Genomic DNA, 15,364 nt, shown 5'->3' with positions numbered 1-15,364 from the left:
AAATGACTTGAACGTGTAAACGGGGCTTTATAGACAATAAAGAAATATACAAGGTGAGTCGTCTAATAACGGGACCCTAACGACTTGGAAACGCAACACAAAATACATCTGCCACTAGTCATTAGATACCAAAATATTTCTATAAAAATGAAAGATCAACGTAGGTAAGCATCCACTTTGTACATTTTATGAATTTTGATTACTTAGAGCTCATTTTGCATGCCTGTGACTGTTCGAGCCCTAGTCATTCGTTCTTTTGGTTAGTTTCTATATTTATTATAGTGGTCTCTAAACACCTAAAATTTTGTTCTAAATGGTGCTACAGTAGAACTTCGATTATCCGAATGCTCGACTATCCGGATCGCCGATTTGAAAAAAAAACACGTAGCGAAACTTTTTCTGTTATTGTTTCAGATTACTGGTCTCAGGCCAATAAAAAATGCGTGCCAAAATGTCACTTGGTATTGCGCGAATTCGAAACTTCCAATCAAACCCATCAAAGAACAATTACAAAGTAGTAAAAAAAAACTTATATAATATTTCTATTTACATCAACATCAACAATCAACATCCGCTATCTCAGTTGTGAAAATAGTTTGTTTCTACTTTTTCTTAGATGAATTTTTCACGGGAATCTTACTGGTGGAAATTATTTTTCATATTTTTGAATAGATTTAATCTTAAGCTAAGATTTGATACCAAGTAATCATTGAGCAAAATTGTTTACACTGCCAAAAAATCAGTTTGTTTGCACTTTGTAAAAATTGAGATTGCGGAGGTTGCCGCTTTAGACGACGATATACTAGGCATAATTTAACAATGACCATAGAGATTCCCACGTTAAATTTTTTTTTGCTGACATAAAGATTCGGACTTGATATTTTTAGACAATATAATTTAAAATCCCTGCTTTCCGTTGTACTGAAAGATATACCCACAAAATAAAAAAAAACGCTTCAAAAAAATCTAATTTTTACTGATTTTTGCCGGCATTTAACATTTTATAAAAATGCTTCATACTTTAAGTTTTTTTTCACAAATTAAAAAATATTCAGAAACTTTTACAAAGTTTCAAATCTTGCTTTATCAAATTTCTTTTTTTATGCTTTCCTAATAAACACATTGGGCTCTTTTCAGGATTATTATTGCATAAAAGTTTAACATTCACACAGGTTGTAATTTTTTTGACTGTTGTGTTCGTTGTAATTCATAGAAGTAATATAAAAATCCTAATAAAGTGATAATCTGCAAACTTCAGAACTCGATACATAATATGTATGTGAAAATACAGTATGTCCCCGGATTGAGTTCACAAGAGGAAAAAAAAACGTTATTTTTCATTTTACAGAAAAATGACAAAGGAATAATATTTTTTGCTTAATTTAAAATAAATAATTCTTTAATTAAAACTTTAATATTATCAAGCTGTGTTCTGAAAATCGAAAAAAACAAAAAATAACGAAGAACTTTTTTATTTTAATTTAGCAAAAAATGTCAAAGGAATGAAATTTGTTCCTTAAGTCAAACCAATTTCTACTATTTGATTGACCCATTACCTGTTTTAGCACCCAGTTCAATTCTAACTCATAATTCTTTCGACTGTTTCGAATTTTCTCAATTATTGTTAAGGATGCCATTGCATTTTTTTCCAATTTTTTAATACTTACACATTATTAGGTAAATTATACTTTAATATTTAACGCACTATTTGATTTTGTGAAGCCACAGCCTGCTATTATTTGAATACGATTACAAAATTTAATAAATAAAAACAATGAAAAAATTAATTTTAAGAGTACAAACTAATAATTTTGAAATTTTAATTGCAGATTTATCTGCTTTGAAATAAGCAAAAAATGTTATTTCTTTGTAATTTTTTTGTAAAATGGAAAATAAACTTTTTTTCCCTCTTGTGAACTCAATCCGGAGACATACTGTATATGAGAAATATGATAAAATTAGAAAACTTTAATTAACAATTCGAAAAAAAAGTACATCACAAACAAACCAAAATTTTATGAAAAAGAAAATTAAAAACTAAGAATATAAAAGCGTCAGTTCAGGAATCCAAGAATCCAAGGAAACTATGAACTAAAAATTTTAAATGTACAAATGCTAAACCTATTCATATCTATCATTTTCTACATTACCTCGCTAGGCTTTTTTCTTTCTTTTAATTAAAAGTTGCTAAAAATGTAGAAATCACCAATTGAGCATGCCGCAATTGCTTCATATGAACTGGAGAATCGCATTTCATAGCTCTTTTGCTTTTTACGAAAAAAGTTGTAAGTATACATCCAACAGCAACATCGCTCAGGAAGAAGTTTAAAAGCAGAACAAGAAGACAGCAACGGAACAAAACAATAAAGTACGAATTAAATGTTGGTACTATGTACCCCTGAAAATAAATAATTTAATTTGCAGCAGTAATTCAGTTTAAACAAAGTAAATTAATTTTTATGAACGTCTCACAAGCAACTATCGATTTAAAAACATGCAATGTTGTGCAATTAAAGCGAAAATAAAACGTCTTTCCTTTTTAAAATATATTTTATGTAACAACCAAAAATGAATGGTAAAGCATCATGTGCCACAAGTACAGTTCTTATTTACCTAAGTATATTAAAACAACGATTTCATAAAGCACAAAAATGTTAAAATTGAGAAACTACAATTGACTAATAAAACAAATACTGATAAATATGGATTAGTCACGTGATGCCTTTCCACTTTTCGTTAAAAGTAAAACATATCTGAAGTCGTAATCAATACACGCAGCAATTAAACTATTTCACCCAGTTTTAACAATACAAAGAGTTAATGTACACAGGATAAGGGATACACAATACACAAAAATTGGCCTTGTATAAATTATTTACAAAACGCAATAGGCACTGACGCCAGCAATTCAGTCATTGATTGCACATGTTACTAGTAGCAGTTTCTGGAAGGCAAAATTTAGTTAAATTCATCGTGACTACAATATTTGTGCTCCCCAAATCAGAAATTTGGTTTGTAAGTAACAATTGTGTCTCCATGATCAGTTTAAACACAAGATAACAATACTTGTTTTAAAATACTAAGTTTTGTACTTAAGAGCTAATACTATTGCATCATTTACAATATCGCGACAAATCATAAGAACATGTAAGAATTTAGTTAATTAAACGTGCATTATGACTAAATACGTTGTAAATTATTCTCCATCTATTGTAATGATGGACTCTCGGCCCTTGCCCACGCCAATCCACTTAACTGTAAAAAGAAATTATTGAGCGACCTTGTGGAGATAAAACAATTATACAAACCTGGAACATTAAGTAATTGTTCAACTTTATTCACGTACTTCCGGGCGTTTTCTGGTAAATCGTTAAATTTCCGCACGTTTGCGGTCGAGACGTTCCATCCCGGTAAAGTAATGTACTCCACCTGTGAAATTCACTGTTTATTGTTAAATTGAAACGGGCGCTTCACACGTACCTCTACTGCAGCAAGATCCGCAACATTGGACGGGAAATATTCTATTTTATTCCCTCTGAGTTTATACCCAACTCCCAATTTAATTTCTGGTAACGCATCTAGGATGTCGAGCTTCGTTAGACACAGCGCCGTGTATCCATTTATTATATTGGTGTATTGAAGAAGAACGATGTCTAACCAACCGCACCTTCTTTTCCTCTTGGTTGTAACGCCAATTTCGGCGCCGCGTTCTTGCAAACCTTTTCCAATAGCCTACAATCATCAATCGTTATATTGTTAAATTTTGATTAATGGATTTGTACGAACATCGTGCAGTTCGGTAGGGAAAGGTCCATCGCCCACTCTTGTGGTGTAGGCCTTAACAACACCGATGACTTCGCCAATTCGAGAAGGACTCAAACCTAATCCTGTACACACACCACCCACACTACAATTGGAAGAGGTAACATATGGGTAAGTACCTGAAATTGTAAACTATAGATATCCGGAATGAGAAATTGTGGGCTGACAATTGTGTTGATACAAACAGAATTATTCACATATGTATAATGTGTGCTTTTTCATTTACTATCATTTAATTCACTGCACCAAATTTCAAAATTTTAGAGCAATAGAATGAAATTTTTAATTTTCTTTTTTAGGTTAAACCCAAGTTTCAAAATTGTATAAAAAATGTATTTTTAATTGTGATAGCGCCACAGAGATAAAATTTGGAGAGATTGAGACTGTTACCTTATTTATTAACGGCACCAAATTTCAAATTTCGGGAGCAACAAACTAAGATTTTGAAAAATTTAATTTTTAGGGAAAAGTTTCAAAAATTAATTTTTGGTTGTGTTGTTGTCACAACGATGAAATTTGAAGAAGTTGCGACTCTTAACTGATTTATTAATTGCACCAGATTTCTAAATTCTGAAACAACAGACTAAGAATTTGGAAAATTTTATTTTTGGGGCGAACCCAAAAGTTTTAGAATTGTAATCTTAATTGTGTTAGGGCCACAGCGATAACATTTTAAGAGATTGCGACTCTTAACTCATTTATTAACTGCACCAAATTTCAAAATTCTGGACCAACAGACTGAGATTTAGAAAATTTTTATTTTGAGGGCAAATCCAAAATTCACAATTGCATAAAAACAAAATGTGTTTTGGTTGTGTTAGCGCCATAGCGATAAAATTTGGCAAGATTGTGACTCTTAACTCAGTTATTATCTGCACCAAATTTCAAACTCTGGAACAACAGATTTTAGGCTTTATTGTTTAAGGCAAACATAAAATTTTCAAAAATCTATAAAAAAATATTTTAAGGCAAATCCAAAAGTTTTAAAAATGAATTTTTGGTTGTAATGTTACCATAGCAATGAAATTTAGGTTGCGACTCTTAATTCATTTATTAACTGCATCAAGTTTCTAAATTCTGGACCAACAGACCAAGAATTTAAAAATATTTATTTTTAGGGCAAACCCAAAAGTTTCAAAATTGTATTCTTGGTTGTGTTAGGGCCACAGCGATGACATTTCAGGAGATTGTGACTCTTAACTCATTTATTAATTGCACCAAATTTTAAAGTTCTGAACCAACAGAGTGAGATTTTGAAAATTTTTATTTTGAGGGCAAATCCAAAAGTTCACAATTTTATAAAAAAAAATGTGTTTTGGTTGTGTTAGCGCAACAGCGATAAAATTTAGGAAGGTTGTGATTTTTCACCCATTTATTAACTGAACCAATTGTGAAAATTCTGGAGCAACAAAATCAGATTTTAAAATTTTTTATTTATTTTTATGGCAAACTCAAAAATTTTAAACTGTAAAAAAATTGTATTTTTTGTTGTGTTAATGCCACAGCGATGAAATTTGGGGAGATTGCGGCTATTAACTCGTTTATTATATGCACCAAATTTCAAAATTCTGGAGCAAAAAACTGAGATTTTGGAAATTTTAATTTTAAGGGAAAATCCAAAAGCTTAAAATTGTATTTTGGTTATGTTTGCGCCACAACGATAAAATTTAGAGAAATTGCGACTATTAACTCATTTATTAATAGCACCAAATTTCAAAATTCTGGAGCAACAGACTAAGAATTTCGACATTTTTATTTTTAGGCGAACTCAAAAGTTTTAAAATTGTATTCTTTGTTGTGTTAGTGCCACAGCGATGAAATTTGAGGAGATTGTGACTCTTAACTCATTTATTAATTGTAACAAATGTGCAAACTCTGGAGCAATAAACTCGGATTTGAAAAAATATATTTTTATGACAAATTCAAAAATTTCAAAATTGTAAAAAAATGTACTTTTTGTTATTTTTGCACCACAACGATAAAATTTGGAAAGATTATCTTAACCCATTTATTAATTGTACCAAATGTGAAAATTCTGGAACAACAAACTCTGATGTTAGAAATTTTTATTTATTATGATGGCAAACTTAAAAATTGTAAAAAAATTGAATTTTTTATTTGCGCCATAACGATGAAAATTGGAGAGATGCGACTTTTAACTCATTTAATAACGGCACCAATTTTCAAAATTCTGGGGCAACAGATTAATAATTTAAAACTTTATTTTTAGGTAAGGGCAATCAAAAATCTATAAAAAAAATGTATTTTAGGTTGTATTAGGACCACAGCGATGAAATTTGAGGAAGTTGCGACTCTTAACTCATTTATCAACTGCACTAAATTTCAAAATTCTGGAGCAACTGATTTAGAATGCAGAGTTTTATTTAACCAAGATTTAAAATCGTAGATTTTTTTTTAATTAACGCCACAGCAATGAAATTTGAATAGATTGCAACGATGAGCTCATTATTTATCAACTGCACCAAATTCTAGAGCAACAGACTGAGATTTAAAAAAAATACTCCTATATTCTTAGGGCACACGTGAAAATTTCAAAGTCTATAAGAAATTTCGTTTAAAATTGAATTTAAACACATTACATTGATAGAACTTTCACGCTCGCCTTTTGTTCCCTAAAACTCAGTTCACTTAAAACCGCCATTCAAACATTTGCAATGAAAATGACACGATAAAAAAAAAATGGATTTCTGACCTTGGCAGACATTTGCAACCTAAACCAAAAATTACAAATTTTCTTTATCACCTGCTAGTTTTTAAATGTTAAAAATTTGGCCGGTACGAGATTACATTTTGTTCCAAAGCCAACTGCAATTGGAAATTTAATTGAAAATGCGATACGAATTTATTTCTATTATCATGTTTCATGATAAAGTAGCGGTCTGTCCTTCCCAACACATAATTAAATAGTTTTGAGCCCAGTTTTATGCGCTAAATATTATAATTACAACAGAAAATTAACACTTCATCACCGATCGGAACACATCACTTACCAAAAATAGATATTAAGCAACAAAACAAACTGAACATTAAATAATGCAAATTTGCATAGTGCATTATGGCTTTAAACAAACAATAATGCTAAGAAATATTAAGACCACAATAATTGACATTTCTACACACATGTGAATAACTCTGTAGGAGTGTATTAAATAAATACGTACATGGAAAACAACAATTATTAACTAAAAACGAACTTACCGAAATCGATGTCCAGCATCGCAGCATTAGCACCCTCAACCAAAACCTTCTTCCCTCCTCTAATCGCCTTATCCAAATAAGAAACAGTTTCATAAACAAAAGGTCTCACTTTTTCCGCATACTTCTTGTATTTCTTCAACTCACTCTCAACGTCCACTATCAAATCCGGGAACATGCGGTGATACACATTAGCGAGGCCTTTAAACCTATGAAAACGTTATTAAAAAAATGATACTTTTCCTACCTAACATACTTTGACTCAAACTGGGAAAAATCACCTAATAAATCTCCGATTCTTACACCATTTCTCGTCGCCTTAGAAGAATAAGTTGGTCCAATACCTTTTTTCGTTGTTCCCAATCCCTGACCTTTTTGAGTGTTCTCCTGTTCTTGGAGTCCATCAACTTGTTGGTGAAAATCAAAAACCAAATGGGCACGATCCGAAATGATCAATCGGCCTTCCCAATTTGTGAGGCCTTTGCGTTCATTTTTCTCTAGTTCTTCGAAGAGGCCTGGTAGATGGATCACCACTCCATTTCCTGAAGTACAAGAGAATTATTAAATCTAAAATTTATTTAAATTATTAATCCTAAAACCATACGACCTTTAGAAGAATATAGGACACGGTCATGTACCGGTACCATGCGCCATTTGGTATTTTAGTTATCAAATGACAATAAATTTCCTGCAGAGTTGAAACTCTTCAGTAAAACATGCAAGAATTATATTTAACGACAGTTACGTGGTTCTCCCTATGAATTGTTAACTAAAGCAATCATCTGATTTCATCGGTTGGTATAATTTATTTCGTCCGCTGATTTCAAAATAATTGTCCACGGGAGAAAAGTAAGTTTGCATGCAATAATAATAGTCGTCAATAAATTCTTAAAATAATCGTGAAAGCCTTCGCTGCATTGCAGTAAATGAAGCTAAAGAAATTTCCATTCAGAGGAGAAATAAAAATTAATGTTATTTCCGCGGAATGAGTTTATCGCCATGCCATCGACCGAATTTGACCGGAAATCATTCAAGAACGCTGGTAAACAGATAAGATAGTAAAGTTAAACGAAAAATCCCAGAGGGGAAATTACCAAATATTACAACATATTACAAATTTGCATTCGTTTTTTGCATTATCATTTTTTTGCGACGACAGTAACAAATATTTCATTCGAGCAACTGTAAGTAGGATTGATAGCAATGTCTGGCCCCTGACCCGAAAGCGGCATTTGCTAGAGAGCTGTAAAATTCTTCCAGTATCTTGTAAAATGTTTTTTGGTTGATAAACTAGCCAAACTTAATCTGACAATGACAATGTCAGTTGTATTGCAATTTTTGAATTTTAAATTTTAAAGTGAGAAAATCATCTTGAATAATAAAATAACTTAAGAACCAATCGCTATTTTTTTCAATTTAATGTGTTAACAATATCTTAATTGTCATTTTAGATTATATACACATTGTGTTTAAAATTGAAGAAGAAATGCAGATTATCAAGTTTTAAGACAGTGAAATTTAGTATTTGGAACATCACAGTTAAGGCCTTTTAAAATGTAGTCGGACTACTTGTAAATAAATAAGACAATCGGAGAAGTAGCTTTGTAGTAGGACTACTTGTAAATAAATACGACAGTCGGAGAAGTTGTGTAGTTGGACTACTTGTTAATAAATAAGACAGCTCAAGAATTAACCGTGTAGTTATTTGTCAATAAATAAGATAGCCGGAAGAATAGCTGTGTAGTTAGAAACGTCCAAAAAAGACGCGAGGGGAAGTATCCGTGTAGTTGGACTACTTGTAAATAAATAAGACAGTCGGAGAAGTAGACGTGCAGTTAGACTATTTGTAAATAAATAAGACAGCCAGAGAATTAACCGTAATTACTTGTAAATAACCGGACGAAGAAGTAACCGTGCAGTTGGACTACTTGTAAATAAATAAGACAGTCGGAGAAGTAGCCTTGCAGTTGAACTACTTGTAAATAAATACGACAGTCGGAAAATTAACGGTGTGTTGGACTACTTATTAATAAATAATACTTGCCGTGTAGTTAGACACGTGCAAAAAAGAGACGCGGGAAAGTATCCGTGTAGTAAGACAGGCGGAGAAGTAGCTGTGCAGTTGTCCAACTTGTAAATAAATAAGACAGACGGAGAAGTAGACGTGCAGTTAGACTATTTGTAAATAAATAAGACAGCCAGAGAATTAACCGTGCAGTTACTTGTAAATAAATAAGGTAACCGAAGAAATAGCCGTGTAGTTAGACACGGAGTAGCCGTGCAATTGACTACTTGTAAATAAATAAGACAGACGGAGAAGTAGGCATGCAGTTAACCTACTTGTAAATAAATCAAACAGACTAGAGAATAGCCGTGCAGTTGGACCACTTGCAAATAAATAAGACAGGCGGGAGACAAGCTGTGCAGTTGGGACTACTTGTAACTAAATAAAACAGGGGTGAGGGAGAAGCCCTTGGTTGGACTATTCGTATAAATAAATTAAAAAAAAAAGTTTTATAAAACGTCTCTTCCAGCATTCGATTGTTCATACGCGTTTTATAAAACTGTTTTTTTAATATACTATTACTGTCTTCTTTAACAATAGCAACAGTTTGGTGGTAAATCGTATCCGTGACACGTTTAGATAAGATTCATGTACCTACGTCTTCCCATGTATGCATGCAAATAACTACAACGCAATTTAGTTACAAAAAACTGCATGAAATACGCGTAAGCAATAGATTTATTTAAAACCGCAGCAAACTGAACAGTTGTAAATATATATTTTTTGGTCCGCTTTCAAAATATTTACTTAAGTCGTTGCCAACAAAAATACAATTTCTATTCAATAAGAAACTAAAACCAACTATTTTTAAAACATTTATAAACTGGCACAATTAAAGTTACTCACCTATTAATGAAGTGCATTGGGGGTGTATAATTCCGCTAGGCAAGAGATGAAAGTCGTATTCGACTCCTTCAATAACTACAGTGTGACCGGCATTGTTTCCTCCCTGGAAATAAAGATATAGCAATAAAAAAAAATTCATGAAATTATTAAATTACATTAAAAAATAAAAATGGTATAAGATGTAGAATAAAATGAGAAATACAATGGTAAATTTTTGAATTTCATTTTTAAGTGCTGTTTCTTTAAAACGAGTCTTTTATATTTCATTTATCTGTATGTATGTACCATCAAAATAAAATTGAAGTTTAAAATTTTATGCAAAATGTGAAAAAATATAGATCTTTGTTTTTCCATATCTACTGCGTCCCACTTCTGTTAGACTTTGATCGGCGTAAAATTTCTTCAAGATCAGTCTAGTGAATGATAATATACCATCATCACCACAGTTAAGATAGCCATAACAGTAGCTTTATAATAAGTAATTTAAAAATTTGTTTATTTGCAACTGTTAAAAAATAGATACATTTTATGTCAAGTTTAATGACATTGATATTCCAACAAGTGGAATTATGACCCTCACATTCCACACCGTGACTATAAGCATGTAAAAATGTGTCCAAATTTACATTTCACGTTAAACATTTATAAATTTGGTTAAAATTGTGACTGGTGTGTGTAGTGGGACGATTGTTGTAGATAAAGCATAGTATTTAATTCGGGTATAATGGCCATGGTATAATTTATCAACGGCTCGTTTTTTAAACTTACTGCACGTGTGGAATAGTCGCCATTATGTATGGACATTAAATAATATACCACACCTGTATAGTTTTAATATAAGATATCTTTGCCCTTGGATGTAATGTTTTTCCTACTTTTTTTTACAATTTAACGAGAATATTTGGACAATTATTTGTTTTGTAGTAAATTGAATCTTACAATCAGCTTTACTGAAAAAATAACCTAGAACTCATTGTCATTTTTTAGTAAATAAATAAAAAAAGCTTTTATTAATATTTACGTTTGAGGGTCATTTTTTTTGGTCTAACGGTATGGTGATTATCGCAGCAAACGTTTCGTTTAACCTAATTCATTTTTGTAAGAAAATACACAATTTAAATGCCATCATTTGCATACCAACCGATGTAGGTACAATACGACACATGTATAGCAAGTTAAAACTCCAAAGTTGTAAGATACCAAGCATATTTATTGCATGTAATTTTTAATTTTTTCTAATTATATTTTTAAATGTTTGTTATATTACGAAGCACTTACACTACTCTTATCTGTACGGTAAAATTAATGGCATGTTGTCAAAACACGGTTAGCAATAAAAATTCAGGCACGGGGACTATCTATGCTTTACATGCTTTTATTTCCCAAAGTTAACTTTTTTTTAATCATATTTAGACAACACATTACCTTCCTAAAACAATATTCATTCACAGAGGAAACACATAACGTTTAATTTTTGTATTTGAGGGGCTAAAACACTACTTTATGAGTCCGGTCAACTGAAGAAGATGAAATTGAGATCAAATTGTAATTTTTATAGCATGTCATATCTACAAAAAAAATGAACATACTAAAACATGAAGTTAAATATTTTACAAAAAAAGTCTATGTTAATTATCTATTCGTTACATAGTAGACTAAATAAATTATTTAATAAGCTAAATTTTAATAAAAATTACGGATAAAGTTTTAAAAAACAAAACTTTAGACGGCAATTGTAACATGACCATTATACACTAATCAAATACTATGTTTTATTTACGACAATTGTTTCATAGTCCATGTTAAGCAGTTTTAAGTAGGTACATTTATTAATGTCTATGTGAAATGTGACTTATGAGCTGATGACATCTGTTTAATTTACATAATCTAGCTATAGTAACAATTACGTAGGCATGGTAACACATAACAAAACCACGGTTATAGCCAAGCCCGTGTAATATGAGGGTCATTATACCACTTGTTGGAATATGAATGTCATCATACTTCTACTAACAGACATAATGCATCTATTATATTTGATAGTTGCAGTGAATAGATAAAATAGTACATATATTGAAAGATTTTTACTAATAAATCTTCAAAACCAGATTAGATTCGGTAATTAAAAATCATAATAAAATAAAAATCTTTTAAATCAACTTAAATCACAACAGAAGTGGTAGAAAATCAGTGTACAGATTACGAATAACTTCGAGATAACTGGACCTTAATAAGCTACCGAAAAATAAATCTGTTGAGTCTAAAAACATTAAAAATAAATGATTTATGCAAAAAAAAAGTTTAAATAATGGACATTTAAATACGCGCCTTAATTGTCAAATAATAGCATATCTGTATTTTTATAGAATATTAATATTAAGTCCTATAGATCAAAAGTTTTCAGAATAACTAAGTATTGTGACAATTCATTTTGTTTGAAGAATATTGATTACTCATCAATCGCCATTCTGTTTAAATTTAAATAAAAATCTCAGATATGAGCAAAATCGCTAATTACTTAATCACACAATTTGCAAATGAACGATAATTAAAGCTAACAATTATTATAATTAGTTCTAACAATGGTGATGCATGTGTGTATATTTAATATTAATCCACTATTTTGATTATCCAGTGTTATTAAGCTGTGAAAAAATTGTTGTCAACCAGTGTCCAGTGTCTAATTCTAATTAGGCATCTATCCAATGGTCCAGAAAAATTCGGCACAAAAATATCCAAGATTTAGATGGCTAATGTGTAGTAGTTTAGAACGAATGAAAACAAGGATATGTACACATTAATGGACATAAATGTTAGTCTCTTAGTTTTTTTGTTGATGGTTCAATGGTGGCCTTACTCTTAAAAAAAATCTGATTAATTTCTAATGTTGCTTTCTTTTTAGTTTAGACAAAATTTGCCTATAAGATGAAAAAATACCTCTCTGCTTTAATTACTTATCGATATCGTATGGAATATAAACACTTGATATCAGCAATTCTGTCCGCGAATGACAAAAAAAGAGAGCACAACAATGCACCGCATAAAATTAAATCAGCGAAGGACAAATCCGCGAACGGCGAGGTCCGACTGTACAACAAAAAAATTTTTTTTTTCTTTGCTCCTTGATTGAGGTTAACTACAAATGTCAGTTGAAAAATCTAAACCCATATTTGTAATAAGTAGCAAATTGCTTTAACATTTTATAGCCACCCTTGTTGCTAGAAACTTGTAAAATCAGTTTAAAAAAAGAAAAAACACCAACACCGCAATCTTTCCCTACATTACAACCGGCAACGTTGCCTAGGGAGATTTTTGGTGAGAAAATAATTGTCAAATTTTTGACATTTCTGAAAATGACGTAGTGTTTCCGTTAAAAACGTTTCTTTTATCTCCTGTTGGATGGCAAAACACAGGATTAAATAGTGAAAATACTCGGCACAGCCTGAAAAGCCGTTTTGTGTAAACAAATTGTCAATTAGGCAACTAACCTATTTGATTTCATCACCAAAAAGTCACCATCGACGACGTTGCCGGTTGTAAAGTGGTGGGAGAGTGCGGTGTTGGTGCTTTTTTTTTTTTTTTTTTAAACGGACTATTTAGTCAGTAACGATTCCAACGACAAAACAAACTTATTAGGAAAATTGGACTCGTGATATTTTTTCGTCGGAATTACCGTTTTTAAGATAATTATTATGTATATATAGCAATACTCTTCTAAATTTCGATTTTCATTTTTTTGTTTTTGTTGAACTTGCTTGTTGAAATGCTATTTTCATGTCGAGGGAGCATCGAGTCAGCCTAATCCACGAAAATTTCCAGCAATCTATAAAATTTATCTTCTGCAAATTCCATTTCATGGTACATATTTTCTTCAGGCACTTCTTGGATCCAAAAAAAGACGCTAAAAGGTGGTGTGAAAAAAAAGACGGTTAGTGCTACAAAAGAATATAATCAAGTCTTTTTTGTTAAAATTGAATAACGGTATTTATAAGTATTTTTGCTATTAGAATCACTACTGACGAAATATTTGAAAAGAATTGTTTTTTTTTACACTTTTTGACACCTATCAATGAGAACCTCTGACATTTTGTCTAGAACCATAAAATAAGCTCCACAAAAAAAAGCCACATGGAAATTTTCCGATATTCGTATCTTCAGAACAAAACTAAACTAGTTTGTGTTTCAAAACAAATAGACTGCCGGTTTTGTCTTTTGAGCTGATCAGGTTCGTTTTGAACGTGCTGAATCAAACTGTGAACTGTGTCATTCTGTTTACTCTGTTATTAATTTTATCAGATTGTAACATGAGAAGGTACTTGATAATCTCCAACGTTCTAAAGCACATAAAAGGATCTCATTTACTAGAATTTTCAATAATTGTGTTCTATTCAATGTCACTTCAAAGCAACGTGGTGGAGTCAAAGATAAGCAATTCGTCGCAGTAGAATATCTTTTATTGAACCTACACTCATTTTTGTCCATTGATTTCGAAAGCTCGTGCATTTGTAAATATATTTAGCCTCAACATTTCTGAGCCCGCAAATAATCATAACCAACTGCGTTTAAACGCTAAAATCACATGACGAAGTGATCCTATAAATATTTGAATCTGCAGCGTGTGTGTAACACCCACATCTAGCAACATGAAGCAATTGTTTTTCTGACAAGATTGAAAAATTGTACACCACGAAGGTTAATGATCAAGTTACAATGGAAACAAGTTACAACTTGTTTAGAAGCTGTTTTAACAAGTTTTCACAGGTTGTTCAATGCATACCTACTTGATTTTGCCGTTTTAAAACAGAATCTAGCAATCGGGATAAGGGTTGAGGATGATGAACTGAAAGTTTTGTTGGAAATTTTCTAATTGTGATAAAAAACCTGTCACGTTTGCAATAAAATGCTTGGAACATGTTTCGCCACATGGGGGATCTATATTTAAATATTTAAACAACGTGTCACCCCATGTTCTGGTTACATAAAGGTCAATTAAAACGCGAATGTTTCCAACAATTTAGATTTATGCACAACATAAATTTGGTGAAAACGAAAAAGACAAAATTAAGTTAAAAACAGTGATGAAATCACACGGAAACTTACTTGACACCGGCAAACAATGTCAACGGTCTCAGCCAGCATATCCACGACCTTTCCCTTGCCTTCATCTCCCCATTGGGCTCCTAGGATTACAAGGGCTTTCGTTTCTTGGTCGTGGGTCCGAAGCCTTTTTCGTGGTGACCCATTTTGGGAGTTTAGTCCGTTTACCTCGACACTCGCCATTTTTTACCGACGAAAATTGCGCAACACTACGCTCACACTCGAAAGAAACTACAAAAATTACGAGGTTTCATTCAATTCAATGCGAATCAACTGACGGAATGGTGGGAACCATGAAGTGGTTTTTTACTGGATATT

The 15,364-nt window shown here is 31.6% G+C and overlaps 1 protein-coding gene across 1 annotated transcript; it reads right to left on the bottom strand.

The window, feature by feature from the left end:
• Window positions 1-2,531: 2,531 nt before the first annotated feature.
• Window positions 2,532-15,364, bottom strand: Adss (adenylosuccinate synthetase). Its single transcript, XM_088040353.1, has 8 exons — window positions 15,050-15,364; window positions 9,950-10,052; window positions 7,295-7,580; window positions 7,042-7,247; window positions 3,787-3,941; window positions 3,481-3,732; window positions 3,309-3,429; window positions 2,532-3,255 (listed from the first exon to the last, which is right to left on the bottom strand). Exons 1-8 carry the CDS (start codon window positions 15,227-15,229, stop codon window positions 3,197-3,199), a joined length of 1,362 nt encoding a protein of 453 aa, XP_087896479.1. The 5' UTR covers window positions 15,230-15,364; the 3' UTR covers window positions 2,532-3,196.

The sequence above is a fragment of the Gnatocerus cornutus genome, chromosome 1 (genome assembly GCF_029298725.1).
Source record: "Gnatocerus cornutus isolate USDA-ARS CGAHR chromosome 1, icGnaCorn1.1, whole genome shotgun sequence".
Classification (NCBI taxonomy): Eukaryota; Metazoa; Arthropoda; class Insecta; order Coleoptera; family Tenebrionidae; genus Gnatocerus; species Gnatocerus cornutus.
Note: the sequence above shows the minus strand (reverse complement) of the source record. Positions and strands in the feature narration are given on the sequence as shown.

What these genes read in the sequence shown, in the direction of transcription:
- Adss (XM_088040353.1), bottom strand. Translation starts at nt 15,229, where the DNA reads ATGGCGAGTGTCGAGGTAAACGGACTAAACTCCCAAAATGGGTCACCA. An exon ending in TTTTCCCAGTTTGAGTCAAA is followed by an intron (nt 7,248 to 7,294) that starts GTATGTTAGGTA and finishes ACGTTTTCATAG; the next exon opens with GTTTAAAGGCCTCGCTAATG. An exon ending in GATGCTGGACATCGATTTCG is followed by an intron (nt 3,942 to 7,041) that starts GTAAGTTCGTTT and finishes TTACAATTTCAG; the next exon opens with GTACTTACCCATATGTTACC.